Source organism: Sitodiplosis mosellana, unplaced genomic scaffold (assembly GCF_009176505.1).
Source record: "Sitodiplosis mosellana isolate CC-2019 unplaced genomic scaffold, AAFC_SMos_1.0 Smas_scaffold_20, whole genome shotgun sequence".
NCBI classification, from domain to species: domain Eukaryota; kingdom Metazoa; phylum Arthropoda; class Insecta; order Diptera; family Cecidomyiidae; genus Sitodiplosis; species Sitodiplosis mosellana.
In genome coordinates this window covers 129,105-147,412 of record NW_022595262.1, presented here as the reverse complement: position 1 = coordinate 147,412, position 18,308 = coordinate 129,105, and the positions used below count along the sequence as shown (strand labels likewise).

Here is an 18,308-nt window from a genome sequence, read left to right as displayed (position 1 = left end):
ATTTTGTCTGAGAAATCTCAAATTTTGGTTTTTTTCAAGGAAAAAAAATTGGGCGTAGCGAATATCTAAACCTTTCTTCCGTGTGTGTAACGTAGGTTGTCTCTCAACAACGAATTACTTTAATGGAATTGAGTTGAAACCAAAAAGAATTTCACAGCATTTCCCCGCTGTTTTTTTTTAAATAAGAGGGAAAATCGAACAAATCAATTGCGCGGCTATGAAATCCATACTGACGATAACATTTGACCTGCCTCTAGTGGTCATACAACAGACGATCAGCGGTCAATATATACACACAATACAGACACGCTAGCATAGGATTTAAATGATTTGCGCAAATGGCTACTTGATTATTGGCCATGCATATGTTTATGTGATTGAAATCTTTAAATATCACCACAAACGTCGTGTCAGTAGAGGTCGTCTTATGTTTGCATTGGAAATACGTGTTATTGTTGTTGTAGCTTGATCGCCGTGTTCAATTGGTCGGTATTATCAAAACAAAAATCGATGGGAATCCATCTCAAGATATTGGTGAACACATCAATTCAATCTCGCCAGTTCTTGATATGTGTGGATAATGTACAATAAATAACATACACACAAACAAACTATTCGATCGTTAGCAATAAATTTATATCGAATCGATATGATGTCAACAATAAATGTTTTTATGTGAAAAATGTGTTGCACAGCCGTTATCGATCGGTAAAAATATTATTTGCGATAATGTCAAGTGATATGATTGCATTGTGATGTCGCTCTTGACCTCGAATAATAGTCATTTGGATTGATTAAAACCTTACTTTTGGAATTACTTGGAATAAATTGTCTTACCTCCGTAAGACGAACTTTTCCGCACCGTTTTCATAGCGTTCAGCTTTTATTCAGATTTTGCCTAGGAAATTTATAAGAATTTTCAGAAAAAAACAACAGTACGTTCATGTATTTTATGGAAAATTGTATTATGATTCCGAAAATCTTGATGTTGGGTATTCAAATGAAATAAAACGTCTGACTGTCTTTATTGTCGTCTGAATACTGAAAAAATTGGAACAAAATGTGACGAGTTGAAAAAAATACAACTTAAAATAAGCACATTTTTTTTGACCAAAATCATAACGCGTCTTTCTTTTACATTGTATTTATATGGCAGCCCTTCGAATCTATAGAACCACATGAATGAGCGAAGGAGTGATTTGAAACTCTCATACAAAAGCGCGATTTTTAACAAAATCAAGAACAACAAAATGCAAGAAATTTTGAATTATTATACCGATTTGATACGAAAAATGTAGGTTAGAGGGTGCTAGGTTGTTCCTAGGCCCCTATTATTTTGAAGAAATAAATCGAGTGGGAGTGATAAAATCCACCTGGGAGCCTATTTTGGGTACCTTCCGAACAAAAGTTCGATTTTTCAAGGAATTTTGAACTAACATATCGATTTAATACCAAAAAGGTGGGTTAGCGGGTGCTAGGTTGTTCCTGGGCCCCCTTTGATGAAATAAATCGAGTGGGCATGATAAAACCGAAGGTCCTGCATCTAAGCGTCTGACAGCTCACTTCTAGCGCTACGAGACAAGTGTCAAAAGTTGTGACACAGATCGTTCAATGTATCATTGAATCTTTTTTATATTTGTTAATAAAGTAGACAAAAAAAAATAAAAATGTCACGTATGTGCAAAATTGATTTTTGTGAGAGCGTAGCACGTGATAAACATCAATTTTATAAGTAAAAAATGTTTCTTTAATTACGGAACATTGTTGATGCGTTCAATTTGTCGCGTTCATGAGTGCGTCTAACGACGTAAAGAATTGAAATGAACTTCACTGAATGCGCTCATCGCAAATTCGTGTTTTACTTTGTTTTGTTAGTGTGGTGCAGGGGTTGTGGATAAAACCCACCCGGGTAGCCTATTTTGGGTACCTCCCGAACAAAAGTTCGATTTTTTGAAGGTTTTTCATAGGCTAGGTATCCTAGGGTACATCTGGGGTGGCTGAAAATTTAATGGTTTTCAAGTCTAACGAAGCACAAACGTTTGGTACTTGCAGAATTTCATTTCCTATTCTGGTATTTGAGCAGTCGTGCTAACAAATTTTTGCGTACAGCGTACAGCGCACAGCGTACAGCGTACAGCGTACAGCGTACAGCGTACAGCGCACAGCGTACAGCGCACAGCGTACAGCGCACAGCGTACAGGGTACGACACACCCACATTAACATAGCAAAATAATCACTGTATCGTGCTTTTTGGTTTCGAAAATGGATAGAAAATGGTTTTTTTGGGTACCTAGGTTTTGGAGTGATAACAATACTTTTACTCACGACATGGGCGTGCGAAAAAGTAAAAGACGCCGTGATAAGTTTTTGTTGGTTGGATATTTTATTGAAACGCATATTTTTATAGCACAATATTATTAATTCAAGGTGCAATTAAACAAATATTACCATTTTGTCACGAATTTCTTAAAGGATTAAATAGAAATCAGTTAGCGATTAAAGAAAACAGATAGATAGATAAATCGTATGCGTTGTGTATTGTAACGCGTCCACAGTACAAAATTTGTATTCTCTTCCCGTTTTTCCAAGTTAAACAAAATTATAACATCCGAATGAAAGTCGGAAAAAGTATGGCGATTTAGCATTGCCGAAGAGAATGAGTGATGGAGGTTCTTCCTGCCAGAACAGAATGCGCTAGGTATGTTCTGAATTTGTGTGATTGAAATGAAGTTATTCAAATTCATTCCTTGCGTTTAACATTTTGAACCGATTTTTTTTAAATCTCAGACAAACCTCAAAATCAAAAGGTTTCTCTATTCAACTATTCATTCTTGGTATATTGCTTGCTTTCATCGTAGTTAGAGAGGTTGTATTTAGACAGAGTGTGACACTCATTGTGAGTATGTCATTAGCTAAAACACGTTATCTAGGATTGAATCAACTAAAAGACTAGATAAAATTGCTTGCTTAGCGTTTTTTGATGTCGCACACTCTTATAATACATTTGTTTTTTTCTTGTGCAGCAAAATGATAGAAGTAAATAATATCCACACCAACTTAAACACAAAAATAACAACACAAACTGTTATGAACAAATACAAAATGGTTTAAATATTTGTGTGCACACTGCAGAGTGAATGTAGTGCATGTACGATACAGATACAAATTCATTATTCAAAGCATATCAAATTAAATGCTCGATAAAAGAATTGTGCTTTTTCTAAATGAACTTTAGTTGCAAGTTTGTCAGTGAACATGCCGCTTGTGTCGGCTGATGAAGAGTGATAAAATTGTTTTTTAAAAGCAGCAGACGACCGATAAATCAAAACGTTTTTTCTTGAAAATGTACGAAAATCGATTTGAATCAAATCAAAATTAATGGATATGTATTTATCAACTGCAGACTATAAAAAAAGAAATAAAATCCTGTAATAATTTTAAATCGTGACTAAGTTTAGTGAATGCTGTAAAATTTAGTGGCAATAAAGAAATTTTCAGTGATACGAAAGAATTAAAGAAAACGACTTTCATTCGTCGACTAGTTTTGAATATAAATGATGAAAAAAGGGAACAACTTCCAAATTAAAAACAGAATTATTAATTTGATCAGAAAGAACTAGATCAAACAAGGAAAAATCGACAAAAATATATATGTTCATTACTTTTCTGTATGAGAATAATACTTACATTGATACGGAGAAAAAGTTTGTGTAATTTATAAAAATGGAGTCCATACAACGAAAGTTACCACCAAATCCCCGTGAAAAAACGAATATTTTTTCGCTGTTGTTTTTCACATGGACAATCCCGTTGTTTAGAACGGGATATGCAAAAATTTTACAATTAGATGACATTTTTCAACCGTTGAAATGTGATAAATCCGACGTTCTGGGTGATCGTTTAGAAGCGTAAGTATTTTATTCGTTCCAAAAAGCGTGATAACGCATTTATGAAATTTTGGATAGCGCAATTATTTGGCATAGCTATCACGATTAGATAAAACTTACGAATGTCAATAGATTTTGCAACAATGACATACAACTCGACTTGATTGGATCGGATTGGATTTGTTTTGATTACACCGTGCAACAAATTTCAACTTTTTTCTTCGCCCATGAGGATTTCCGATTCACGGCTTTAGAGGACCACAAAACAAACATTTCTGCATCACTAGTTTGTCCAAGTCACGTCAATTTTTTTTTTTTCATCGACTTCCGTAGGTCTTCCCGGAATCTGAAAATCAGCAATAGGTCGAAAATTTTCAAATGTAATCCGATTTTGCTGAAAATTGGTATACACAGTAAGTGAGCCGATAGAAGAACATTGACATTCAAATTGATCTGAAAAACTTGTCCGAAGTGGTCCAAATGGTATTTTGAGGTTTTGGACCGAGCAAAAATCGAAAATTTTCAAATGTTTTCCGATTTTGATGAAATTTGGTACACATAGTAAGCAAGCCAATAGAAGAATTTTGGCATGCAAACTGATCCAAAAAAACTGGTTCGAACTGGTCCAAACTGGTCCAAAACCTCAAAATACAATTTGGACCAATTCGGACCAGTTTTTTGGATCAGTTTGGATGCCAAAATTCTTTTATTGGCTTGCTTACTATATGTACCAAATTTCATCAAAATCGGAGAACATTTGAAAATTTTCGACCTATCGCTGATTTCACAGATACCGAAGTCGATTAAAAAAAAATTTGACGTGACCCGGACAAACTAATGATGCAGAAATGTTTGTTTTGTGGTCCTCTAAAGCCGTAAATCGGAAATCCTCATGGGCGAAGACATGTGTCGCACGGTGTTAGAGAGATGTGACATACTCAACATTCGCTGTCCTTGTTATCACACAGTTTAGTTAATGACTCTTGAAAGATTGTAAATATCCGATACCTCGATTGTCCAAAAACACGTTTTGATTAAAATGTTATCAAAAATATCTATGTATATTAGGGTGGATCGATTTTGAACAAAAGGCCCGATCTATCCGGGACATGCTGCTATCGATAGAGGGCCTCAATACAAACAACTTTTGTTCATAGACCTAAGGTCGAAAGGGCAAACTGGGATTGCCCCTGTTGATATTCTGAGAGGAGTTTTTTCTTTATTTTTTAGGGTTTAACTCAGTCAGTATTGAGATTTAGCTAGAAATCTTATAAACAAATTTAGCACAAAATATTGCTACAAAAATCCCATCTGGTTGGTGTTTGGCCTCAAAATGTCGAAAATTGTCAAAAACGTGAAAATTGTGTCCGATACCTTATTTGAGACATGCATTTTTTGAAGGCGGTCTATTTTGGCTGACTATACCATCGTGTTTAAAAGACAAAAAAAACTGACAAAAATGGCTGGCCCCGGGTGACTAGGACCGGGTCCAAACTTTGGAACCGATTTCTGGTATGGGTGGACCACCCCAAATCTGATAGTCTCAATCGATAGAACTCGTCAATCTGTACAAACACTGAAAAAATCATATTAAAATTCGAAATCCACGCCGAAATATAGCTTTCCGAAAAATCGATGTTTTCAGGATTTTCTCAACTTTTGGTCCCTCATATCTCCGAAACCACAGGTCAGCCAGAATATTCCGGCTTTGTTAGGATATATGGCCATACGCTACAAAACTAGACTTGCCAGAAATCGACTTGGTGACCCCCTTGCAGAAAATTTCCGATCACGTATCGACCATTCCACATGAAATGAGCCAAAATTCACAAGGGTTTTTGGAATCAGCTGAAACTTTGCATGGAAGTTGGGTTTGGACAAAAACTCAGAAAACCAAAATTTTTCCCGCGGTCTTCAACGCGGTCATAAGTTAATGAAATTTTTACACAAGTTGGGGTTTGAAGAGCCCTTCCGATCCCACGTTTAGGGTACCTCCGCAGATAGCAACTGACCCGATTTTTGGGCTTCCAAACATTCAGGATGGGAATAGAAAATTTACCCCCCCCCCCCGGGGGGGGCGGTTTAAATTTTTTTTTCGATTTGCCACCAAAAATGGTCAAATTTTAGCAAAGAAAAATTGGGACAAAACTCAAATTTTTTCAAACTTTTCGATATTTTGACTGTCATGCACCACAAAATGGTCAAAAATGGTCGAAAATGGCCTCTGACGATGTTTTGATCTGAGAAAACTGCCATTTTTTCGTCTAAATACATTAATATATAAATAGTCTTACCTCCGTAAGACGAACTTTTCCGCACCGTTTTCATAGCGTTCAGCTTTTATTCAGATTTCGCCTAGGAAATTTATAAGAATTTTCAGAAAAAAACCACAGTACGTTCATGTATTTTATGGAAAATTGTATTATGATTCCGAAAATCTCGATGTTGGGCATTCAAATGAAATAAAACGTCTGATTGTCTTTATTGTCGTCTGAACCCGTGTGAAAAAATAGTAACTGAGCAGTCAGTTAACTAATTTGGGACAAAAATGACTTACTTTGATTGACATTTCAGTACAAAGTGTAGTGTAAGTCTATCATAGTTAACTGAAATCATTTGAAGTTACAAGTCAATCTAAGTTGCTTCATTTGGGACCAAGTGATTTTCTTAGAACAAAAATATAAATTCAATCAACTAAAGTCAACTGAAGTTATAGTCAGTCAGTCATTTCTTTTTCACACGGGAATACTGAAAAAATTGGAACCATTTAAAATAACCGCATTTTTCTTGACCAAAATCATAACCCGTCTTTTTAGCACTACATGGAATGTAGGCTACTTTAGTTGTTATTTTTTTCCCAAGAAAATTTTAAGAGTTCTTGGTCCATTTTTTTGGACCGTAAATTGATTCATTTTAATATCCATATTTTTTATTTGAAATGAAGCAATTACGCCTAATTGCAAAAATGAAATAAAATCATATTCTTGTAATTCACCTTTGAAATAACCAAAAAAAAAATTTACACTTTTTTCGTTGCCAATGTGAAATAATGTACGATTACCATTCACATTGAATGTATTGGGTGTATAACTTTGCTTCCGCCGTTTTTTTTCAATTTTTGAGGCTTTATTGTGAAAAATTTGTACAATATAATTTATTCAAAGTACTGTCCATCGAAAGCTATGACTTTTCCCCTCAATTCAGCCAATTTATGGATTCTGTCCCAGAAAAACTGTGTCGGCTTGGCGGCCAAAAAGGAATCAAGCCAATTTTTGACTTTTTTGAAAACAAGTGAACCGTCCTCCACTTAGGTGATATTGAATCGACTGAAACCAGTGGTAGTAAGAAAGCACAATGTCTGGAGATTACAGCGGGGGCATAAAGGATTTTCAAAATTAATAGCTTCTTAGAAATTTTGGACTTGATAGCCAAAAAGTCATTAAAAAAATTCCTCAAAAATTCGCTTTTTTGCGGCGATAAGTCAATTTTTCGATTTTGCTGTCAGAAATTGGTATATACCGATTAGTTTCTGTTGGGGAATTTTGATAAGTTTCTACCTCCTTCCAATGCACCATATCTGCCCCACCCCCGCAAATATGGAAAATCACCCTTTTTCGAGGGAGTGATTATGGCGCCCCCTATAATGACAAGTAACCACGATCAAAATGTGGTTTGATATGCTTGTGTCTATCGAGAAACGTCCATTCTTCACTACCAGTGTCCACTCGATAAAAGAATAATCTATTTTTCACATTTTTCCCGTATGAAAAAACTGCTCCCGTAAATGCGGTTTTTTTGGCACGAACTCGGACATTTTTGAGCACAATAGAATTTATGATGCAGATAAAAATTTACAAATGTGATGATGCAGAATTGTTGACAGATAACCAAGCTTACCGTATGACGTTTTAGAGCTGATATTTTTCACCAGCACTTACCGCTGGAGCCATCTATTGGAAAACGGCGGAAGCAAAGTTATACACCCAATACATAAAACACATAAGTGAAGAATACAATATCATATAAATTTATTTAATTATTTTTGACAATATTAAAATAAGTGCTTACGATTCCATGTAGTGCTTACGATTACATTCCATGTAGTGCTTACGATAATAATTTGATGGGAAACCTCAAATTAATTAAACCCCTTGAATTTACAAGCTTCTGCAAGCTTCAAGAACGCAGAGCGGAGCGAAGCGACGAATTAAATAATTATGAATTTGAAATGGGACATTGAGACAAATGTCCGATTGTCCCAAATCAATAAAAGGATGGACGGACGAACAAATTTTGTCCCTTTGCCCCCTTTGGGGTACGACACACCCACATTAACATAGCAAAATAACCACTGTATCGTGCTTTTTGGTGTCGAAAATGGATAGAAAAATGGGTTTTCGGGGTACCTAGGTTTTGGAGTGATTACAATACTTTTACTCACGACATGGGCGTGCAAAAAAGTAATGACCCTTTGAACATCGCATTACCTATAAATTTGATCTGAAATCGACATTTCTCCATAAAAAAAATAGCCAATGGTCGCAATCTTCATACAAAATCCCATTTATAGCAAAGGAAAGACACCTATGATGGCCTGTTATGCGTCTATTTCCACCTAATTTTCGACGTAAAATCGGACAGTTCGGGTTCGCCGCTCTTTTAAAAACACTTTGGTGGTTTCACGATATTTTCTTCCATTGGTATAGGAATTGGAAGAAACAATTTGCTAAATCAACGCGACCGTCTTTGATTAGGGCCATACTTGCTACGCTTTGGAAGGAATATGCACTTCTTAGTTTTGTTTGCGGATTCAATGATATCTTCTTGCGTTTGGGACAACCATTGCTACTCGGAAAATTGCTACTCTATTTTCGGTAAGAGTTGAGCATAAACTCTCGAATGATACACAATTCGAATTCGAAATATTTCTATTTTGCAGCGAAGATTCGACGATGAAATATGAAGATGCGCTCCTGTATGCCATTGGAATTATCATTTTAAACGCTTTTAGCACCATTATGGCAAATCAATTTTTCATCATTGGTTTACATAATGGTATGAAAGTTCGTGTTGCCGTGTGCAGCCTTATTTATCGAAAAGTGAGCGAAGAACTGTTTAAAAATAAGATTCAAAAACCAACATCCCAGATTCATCTCAATCATTAAACACCAATACATTCTAATTTAGGCATTACGGCTTTCACAAACTGCACTTGGTGGAACGGCTCCCGGCAAAGTCGTAAACTTACTATCAAATGATGTGAATCGATTCGATTGGGTGACAATGTTTCTGAATTCAATGTGGACAGCACCGTTACTTACGTTAATCGTTGGAATTTTGTTATGGATTGAAATCGGTATAGCTGGGATAATAGGTATCGTGATTGTGTTCATTGTTGTGCCGATTCAAAGTGAGTATAACTGTTAAATGAATAAAATGTTTGAGGAAAATAGCATTTCGATTTATTTTCAGGTTATACTGGTAAATTATCGTCAATATACCGCTTGCAAACCGCCCTCCGAACGGACGAACGTGTCCGATTTATGGATGAAATAATATCTGGTGTTCAGGTGATCAAAATATACGCCTGGGAAATTCCGTTCTCCAAATTGATCATGTATGCCCGTAAAATGGAATTGAAAATCATTCGCAAAAGCTCATACGTTCGAGGCTTGTACATGACATTCATGCTGTTCACAACCAGAATGGCTATATTCTGTACAATGCTGTCGATTTCCTTAATCCAGGGATCGGATAAAATTACCGCATCCAAAATATTCGTTATTTCTTCGTATTATGCTATCATCGCGCAAACAATGTCACAAATGTTTGTTCGTGGTGTGGCCGAAATCGCTGAAGTGCTCGTCGCCTTGAAACGTTTACAAAATTTCTTAGAATTAGATGAGAAGAAAACAGAAAGCATTTGTGCGGGGGAAAACGGACATAACGGACTTAACGGTGATAAAAATGGGGTAAACGGATTGTTTGATTTCGAAAATGTGTGACTATATTAATTACCATGTAATTTATTTCGTAACAGGTGGACAAAATAATAGAGGCCGATCATGTGGCACCGAAAAATGTGTCTGTATCAATAAGAAATGGCACTGCTCGCTGGACAATGCCAGCGGTAAAAAATCCACTACAAATAGGTACTTCAAAACATGAGAAAGATGCACCACAAGAAGATGAATCATCCGCATGGAAAAAGCCAACGCTCAGCAATATAAATGTCGATTTTCCAAAGGGAAAACTGATTGGTGTGATTGGATCAGTTGGAGCAGGAAAGAGCTCATTTTTGCAGGCCTTATTACGTGAATTGCCTTTGGAAACTGGTTCATTGAGCATAAACGGATCCATTTCATATGCAAGCCAAGAACCATGGGTATTCGCCGGATCGGTTAGACAAAACATTCTGTTCGGTGAGGATTATGATCGTGATCGATACGATGCTGTCATAAAAACATGTGCACTGGTCAAGGACTTCGAGCAATTGGAAAATGGAGATCGAACGATTGTTGGAGATCGTGGAGCCAGTCTCAGTGGTGGGCAAAAAGCTCGTTTGAAGTAGGAATTATAACACCAAGGTTTCAACCAGGATATTTTTATTGAGATTTTTTACTCTCTTGATTTTAGTTTGGCTCGTTCTTGCTACCGCAAAGCCAACATTTACTTGATGGATGATCCTCTAAGCGCCGTTGATGCTCATGTCGGAACGCATATTTTCAACAAGTGCATCGGGCCAAAAAGTCGACTCTCAAAACTGAACGCAACGCGTATTTTGGTCACACATCAGGTGCATTTCCTGAAAGAAGCCGATTGGCTAGTTGTTCTAAAAGATGTAAGATCTCTTTGGGAGGGACAGTTTTATTTGGAACATAAGATACACAATTTTCCACCTCTACATAAGTGACAATAATTTAAAATTGTATAGGGACGAATCGAGGTGCAAGGGACGCCAGCCGATTTGGCAAACAGTGGAGTGGATTTCGCTAAACTTGTTGGAACAAATGAAATTGATAATGAGGAAGGTCCAGAAAAATTCAAACGTCAAATGTCACGGCAGACATCAACAAGATCAGCATCATCAATCTCATTGAATAGCAGTGCAGACGGCTTCGAGTTTGATGACGAAGAAGATGAAGGAAAAACTAAAGGTGTCGAAATGGAAGACAGTTCGAAAGGCAAAGTGAAAGGATCGATTGCTTATAATTATTTCCGAGCCGGAAGTCATTGGTCAATTTTGTTTGTATTGGGAGTTTTATTTTTAGTGGTTCAACTCTTAGCTAGTGCAGCAGATTATTGGGTCTCAATATGGTAGGACCTAAACCTAAACTGTATCAAATACTCAATCAACACTCTGCAAATAACGCTTTTGTTTACAGGACCAAACAAGAGGAAATGCGTGTTTATAGTCGAGATCACAATACAGAGGAACCATCGCAAGCACATCCAACTGCCACACTTGGAACTGATTTTTGTATATCCGTCCATGGGGCAATAATGGCATTTTTGTTTATAGTCGCTATTATAAGGTGAATTTTTCAAACGATTTAAAAAGATTTTTTTTTTAAATAATCGAAAACATTTTCTTTAGATCAATTGGTTTTTTCAATATTTGTATACGAGCTTCCCAGAGACTTCACAATTCCATGTTCAGCGGACTCATTTCAACTTCAATGCGATTCTTTGACACAAATCCATCGGGCCGAATTTTGAATCGATTTTCAAAGGATATTGGGTGTGTGAGGATAGTTCATTTTGTATTTGAATTGTATTGAACATTTGAATATCTTTGTAGCGCAACGGACGAATTACTCCCAAAAGCAACACTTGACGCAACACAAGTGCTCCTGAGCATGACTGGTTCAATCATCGTTGCGGGTACCGTGAATCCATACTTTCTGATTCCAGTTGTTGTGATTGGATTTATTTTCATATTTATTCGCAAAGTATACTTGAAAACATCGAAAAATATCAAAAGATTGGAAGGAGTTGGTAAATATGGGCTGATGGGAATTTCTATTCTTGTCAAAAGATAACCTAATCAATGAATTAATTTGCTTAATTATTGATTTTAGCAAAATCTCCTGTATTTACGCACTTAACGGCCACTCTGACCGGCCTTTCAACGGTTCGAGCGTATAATGCTGAAAGAATCCTTAAAATTGAATTCGATTACCATCAAGACACGCATTCAGCATGCTGGTATATGTTTATTTCAACTAGCTCCGCATTTGGTTTTAGCTTGGATCTCATGTGCTTAATTTTCATTGCGTGCATCATATTGTACTATATGGTGATCGACACTAGTGTTTCGGGTGAAAAAGTCGGATTAGCAGTTACACAAGCAATGTCTTTAACGGGCATGTTACAATGGGGTAAGTCCAAGAGAAGATTCATTAAATTCTGTCTATAAATGGTTTCGTTGAAGGTATTCGTCAAAGTGCCGAAATAAGCAACCAACTGATGTCTGTTGAACGTGTGCTTGAGTATCGAGATTTGGAGCCAGAGAAACAGCCCAAGAAATCGTATCAAGTCAGTGACGACTGGCCATCAAGGGGATGCATTGAATTCAGAAATGTGGTCTATAGATACTTTGCAGAAGCTGAACCAGTATTACGGGGTCTGTCATTTGTAATTAAGCCGAGAGAGAAAATCGGAATCGTTGGGAGGACTGGGGCTGGCAAAAGTTCATTGATCGGCGCTATTTTCCGTTTAGCTCAGATTGAAGGAGAGGTGATCATTGACGATATCGACACTGCCACACTTCAATTGAAAGATTTGCGGAAACGCGTTGCAATCATTCCACAAGATCCAGTCCTATTCTCCGGCACTTTGAGAAGGTATTTCGTCTCTTTTGTGGTTTTTAAACTTTTCTCAAAGCCTTTTTTAATTGATATTTTGTACAATTTTCAGAAACTTGGATCCATTCGAGGAGTATCCAGACGATGACATTTGGAGCGCACTTGAAAAGGTTGAATTAAAAGACATCGCTTCAGGTCCATTGGGCCTGCACTCGGCTGTGATGGCACACGGTTCCAATTACTCAGTTGGACAACGTCAGCTTCTGTGCTTGGCTCGAGCCATTTTACGTAAAAATCGAATTCTGGTACTGGATGAAGCCACAGCGAACGTTGATCCACAGTAAGTCAATGGACTCCAGTCATTCTGTTACGTTCAAAACTATAATCATTTTGTTTATTCTAAACAGAACGGATCTACTGATTCAACAAACGATTCGCGAGAAGTTCGCCGAGTGCACGGTGTTGACCGTTGCTCATCGATTGCACACAATCATCGACTCAGATCGAGTGTTAGTCATGGACACCGGTCGAGCGGCTGAATTCGATGAGCCACACAATTTGTTGCAAAATCAAACGGGTATTTTCTACGGCATGGTTAAAGCACTCGGACCACAAGAGTTCAATCGATTGTCACAAATGGCTCGGGAAAAATTTAATACAGTGCGTGACGCTGATTTTGATGATGAAGCTGACTTCGAAGAAAGTCGCCTCTAATGATATTAAGGAGATAAATGATAATGCGATTCAAGTCCATATAAATTACCGTTTCACCGGCTTTAATCGCTCAAATAAATTTTCAAAATAACATTTTCATTCCATCGCATTGAAGTCATAATGGTTTTGGAGAGAAACTTTTTACGCTAGAGTCTGACCTACTGGGATTGCAGAACATAAAATAAAGAAATCAAGAAATGTTATCAAGTGTTATCAAGTACTAAACGTGTAATTTACTGAAAAAAAACTTCAATAAATACTAGTATACTGATTTATTTATGTAGTATCACACTGATTAAAGAGTTTTAAACCTGCTATAGCAAAGAATCGTGCTTTTTGACAGATGTACCAAATTGAATGTTTTCTGTGTCGTCATCTGTTGTCGGTGATACTAATATCTTCTCGTACGGTTCTGATGAAGATTTCATTTATTGTTTATCCAATTTTATACAAAATCACTTTTTCATTCATAAACCAATTTGGAACCGTTTTTCCGACTATTGGCATGCAAAATGCACAAAACATAAGAGTGAAAAAATTGTCATCATCAAGTTTAAAACACGGCACGACCAATTTCAAGTGTTGCAACTTTGTTTAAAAAAAAGCCGAATATGTCAAATCATTCTTTTGTCTCTTTGTACACATCAAATCTCACATTTTCAATTGAAAGTGAATTTTTTTTCCATACAACTCATGATCGTAATACACAATCACGTGTTTAGTACATTTCATCGATCAATACCGACACTGAACGCGACCTTTCAACGTGGTATTCACTTCAAGTATTTTTCAAAGTTTCCGGACACACGGACGGACGAACGAACGGACGGACGGACGGACGGACGGACGCACAAATCAATCAGATGAATAAAAGGAATTACATTGGTAAAAAATCAAACTTCTGCAAAAAAAACTACGCGTTTCATGAGTTTTTATGATGATCTAAGCTAATTTTGCGAAAAAAAGTTTTCGGGACCAATTCCTATACTTTCCCTTGACACGTTGTGTACGGAAAAGTAAAAACCTCTAGACGAGATTGAAATGGAGTGACGCTCCGTGCGTGGATTTACAACTCAAAATGACTGATATCATTTTGAGTGACGCTAGGACGCTGTGTTACTGGGAACGAAGTTCAAAAGTGTTTTTCGCATTCACTATTGTGAAAAATTTATTTACAATAAGGAAAAATATCGCTTCACGACTTTTGGACGGCAAAACGCTTTAAGGCTTGAAGACTAAATTCAAAAGTCGTGATTTTTCACTTTATTTTTACTTTTCCGTACACAACGTGTCAAGGGAAAGTATAGGAATTGGTCCCGAAAACTTTTTTCACAAAATTGGTTTAGATCATCATAAAAACTCATGAAACGCTTAGAAAACCACTTTTCGAGACACTTTTCCGTTCGTGTGCCGTCGTCGTCGTCGTCGTTGTCGCCGTAGCTGTTTGTAAACACGATAACTCGAAAAATAATTGAGATAATCAAAATCTGGAAATGCCAAAAGTTTTGTATCCAATAAACTTAGTTTAAGTTCGAAGATGAGCCATTTTCGATTTGATCCTGGGGTACTTGCCCTAAGAAAAACCTCAAAAAATTGACACTTTTGTATGGGAGGTACCTGTAAATCGACTTTAGTTAGCTTTAAACTTTCTGGGATTTCATTTTTTGGGAAAAAAATAAGATTCTGAAATTTTGAAACCAATCGGAATCCATTTACGGGTACCTCCCATACAAAATTTTTGAAATTTTGACTAAAATTACCGATTTTTGGACAATTTTGTATGGGAGGTACCTGTTAATCGATTCTGATTGGCTTCAAACTTTCTGAGGTTTCATTTTTTGGAGAAAAAATAAGATTCTGAAAGTTTCATGTTGATCGCATTTGCAGAAGTTTGATTTTTTGTCCTCAATTTTTGTCGAAATTTTCTTGGGAAAAATTGAGGGTCAAAATACAAACTTCTGCCAAAATACAAACAACTCGTCATATTTTGTTCCAATTTTTCCAAATCAATATTTTTTTGCATTCTCATTCAATAAAGGGATAAAAACATTAAATTTAAAACGAATTTTGGTTTAGTTTCTGAAAAACTGCTCAAAATCTTCATACAAAAACAATTCATGAAACGAAGAATTACACAGCACATGTTCAATCGAAGAAAAAAATAGCACTTTTGAGCAGCACTTTGTTATATTGGATGCCTGTTTGATATGAAAAATATTATTTTAACGCACATAAACAAATGTATATAAATAGTCTTACCTCCGTAAGACGAACTTTTCCGCACCGTTTTCATAGCGTTCACCTGTTATTCAGATTTTGCCTAGGAAATTCATAAGAATTTCCCCACACGAATTTCGAACTGGCAAAGCTGTCAATGGACTGTGGGACTGTGTGCGCTTTTTATATGGTTGACATCACATCGCATCGCACATCGACTAATGTTCAATTGTGTTTTTCAACATTGGTTCTAAAATTCATTATGGTAGATACTTTCCATAGAGGCTGTACGTGATGACCCTTCATCACGAATTGAACAAAAAAGTACTCTTGAAGTAAATTCATATCATCACTGTGCAGTCCAACCAAATTCCTTTGGTGCACACGTATAGCTGTTGTTTTTTTCATTCCATCTGAACAAACACAAAAGTAGTGTGTTGGGCTAAACCCGTTTTAGAAAATGATTATTCGTTTATTGTGAGACGTTTCGCTCTTGTTAGGAGCATCATCAGGCTGGAGAACAAAAATGTACACAAAAAACAATGAGTAAGTATTAAAACAATTAGAAACAGTCGAAAATAACCAAATTACGAACCAGTTACATCTGAATTTAAAATGTTTTCGAACGTATTCCATTTTTTTCCATCAATTTCCACAAATTGTATCAGCTACACGTGGAAGACCAAACGAATTCAAAGGATCTTCTAAAGAAGTACAAGACGGTTCTCTACTATCATTGTGCAATAGGTTAAAACTCTGTTTGGTTGGCAAATTAAAATGAATCTACTACAGGGTTTGTTTTCGGTGCTATTTATCGTTGAATTTTCGGTAAGTTTTTTTTTCACATTTTTCCAATAAAATACGATATTTCTGTAGAACTGAAAGTGAACACGAAATTTCTTTTTCTAGGAACTTCAAGGAAAACGTAAGACATTTTTGGTTTTCGAACTAGCTTCTCATGATTCCAAAAGATTTTTTCAGACTTTTATAATATTCAATTCGAAATTTCAACTTTTTTTCTAATGAACAGATGGCTTTTTCTCGCAAGCTCTTCTTAAGGGTGAAGTGATTGAAAACATGTCACAGGCAAAGTTTGTAGCTGGAATCCATGCTCCCGCAAGTGAGTCTGCTTTAGAATCATTTTCATTTTTTTGTGCGTGAATTTTTGTCCGAAAAAATTCAAATATTCTATCAATTTTGCTAGGGGCTGACTACGTGTCAGAAAATTGAAAATAATGCTAGATTTTATAATTTTTTTCAAACAATATAGTATTTACAACTGTGACATTTTTCGAACTTTCTCCAGAAACGTTTCACTGTAAATGATAACTTTCTATTTTGTCTTGTAATTAAAACGAATATGCATTTCTGTCGTTTTACTGTCAGAAAATTCATCACATTGTGGTGGTCAGAAGTATCGTTCATAGTGGATTATAGATTTAGTCAAATATTTGAGTTAACATACAGATGGTATTAAAACTGAATGATAGAAACAAATTTTGTAGATGAAGAATTCGCGGTTTCCCCCTAGCAATTTTGTGTGTGTGTTCATTTTTTCTTCAAATATTATTGCTTGTACTGAGAATGAAACGATTTTATTACAAAATATTTGCATGAATACAAAGACCATCCAAATGATCCCAATGGAAAAATGATGAGTATGTGTACCGCATTCATTCTGTCGAAAACGGAAATTATTACGAATGCCCATTGTGTGGATGAGGCCCCATATGTTTATGTGGTAGGTGGTACGAAAGTTGTATCAGATGCAAACCAGAAAATTAAAATCAAAGTCGAAAAAGAGAACTTTGTATATCACCCTTATTATAGTCATTTAATTGATGGTGCATTTGATATTGCCAAAATAACACTGAAAACGCCGTTAGAATTCAGCGATACCGTTGGTAGTATCGAACTCGTGGATAAGGATTACAAATTGAATAACCCATCAGAAGTGGTCACCGTATATGGGTATGGTGTGTTGAACAACATCGGACCAATGATATTGAGGCGTTGCGATGCGAAATATACATCTGATGTCAACGCATCTGAACTAAGTCAGGCTTTGGGCTTCACAACTGGTGAAGCTACGAATGATGGCGCTATTCTTACACCTGGGGATTCGGGTGGACCAGTTGTTTCAAAAACAAATGGCAAAATAGTGGGGATAACAATGGGTGTAACAATGGGTGGAACAGCAGATGGTCGCGGAGCGTTCCTTCCAATTACTCTATTTCTTGATTTTATTCGTGACCCAAAGGTATCTAATCACAATGCTCCAATTTTTGTTCTCAACAACGCAAACAAAATCATTTTTTGCATTAATTTCAGAGCGTGAAACAAATTCCACCTCAGCTTACACCTAACGAAGCTAAATTTATAGCCGATATAACGGTACCGGGAAGTAAGTGTGCATTCGAAATTCGAACCGAATCAAACCGTTTTTAACGTCACTTTTTTTATTTTAAATAGAGGAGAGGCAAAAGTGGAGATTTTTCATGATTCATAAACATTAATATTCATTCTGAGATGTTTTTCTATTACAGAATTTCTTACTGTCTCCAAGCATAAATATGCCGATGCCGACGAAGATGTTGAACTAGAATTTAATGCAATCATTTTGTCGGAAACGGAGATTTTGACCTGTGCGCATGGGGTGCACGGCGCCCCATATGTCTATGT

At 36.4% G+C, this 18,308-nt stretch overlaps 2 protein-coding genes across 4 annotated transcripts; both read left to right on the top strand.

Moving 5' to 3' along the window:
• The first annotated feature begins 2,455 nt into the window (after positions 1-2,455).
• On the top strand, positions 2,456-13,684 carry LOC129568555 (ATP-binding cassette subfamily C member 4-like). Of its 3 annotated transcripts, XM_055446603.1 has the most exons (16): positions 2,806-2,897; positions 3,025-3,909; positions 8,595-8,762; positions 8,828-8,987; positions 9,076-9,298; positions 9,361-9,860; positions 9,929-10,455; positions 10,525-10,729; positions 10,823-11,205; positions 11,274-11,423; positions 11,486-11,629; positions 11,690-11,886; positions 11,970-12,269; positions 12,323-12,734; positions 12,808-13,035; positions 13,103-13,684. In XM_055446603.1, exons 2-16 carry the CDS (start codon positions 3,725-3,727, stop codon positions 13,407-13,409), a joined length of 4,089 nt encoding a protein of 1,362 aa, XP_055302578.1. In that variant the 5' UTR covers positions 2,806-2,897; positions 3,025-3,724; the 3' UTR covers positions 13,410-13,684. The 3 variants fall into 3 exon arrangements, with proteins under 3 accessions (XP_055302579.1, XP_055302578.1, XP_055302580.1); XM_055446604.1 differs by lacking the exons at positions 2,806-2,897; positions 3,025-3,909 and adding an exon at positions 2,456-2,699; XM_055446605.1 differs by lacking the exons at positions 2,806-2,897; positions 8,595-8,762; positions 8,828-8,987 and having other exon boundaries at positions 3,829-3,909.
• A 2,649-nt stretch (positions 13,685-16,333) lies between these two features.
• On the top strand, positions 16,334-18,308 carry LOC129568526 (serine protease 3-like). The gene is made up of 5 exons (XM_055446519.1): positions 16,334-16,454; positions 16,536-16,551; positions 16,657-16,746; positions 17,252-18,030; positions 18,173-18,308. Exons 1-4 carry the CDS (start codon positions 16,404-16,406, stop codon positions 17,962-17,964), a joined length of 870 nt encoding a protein of 289 aa, XP_055302494.1. The 5' UTR covers positions 16,334-16,403; the 3' UTR covers positions 17,965-18,030; positions 18,173-18,308.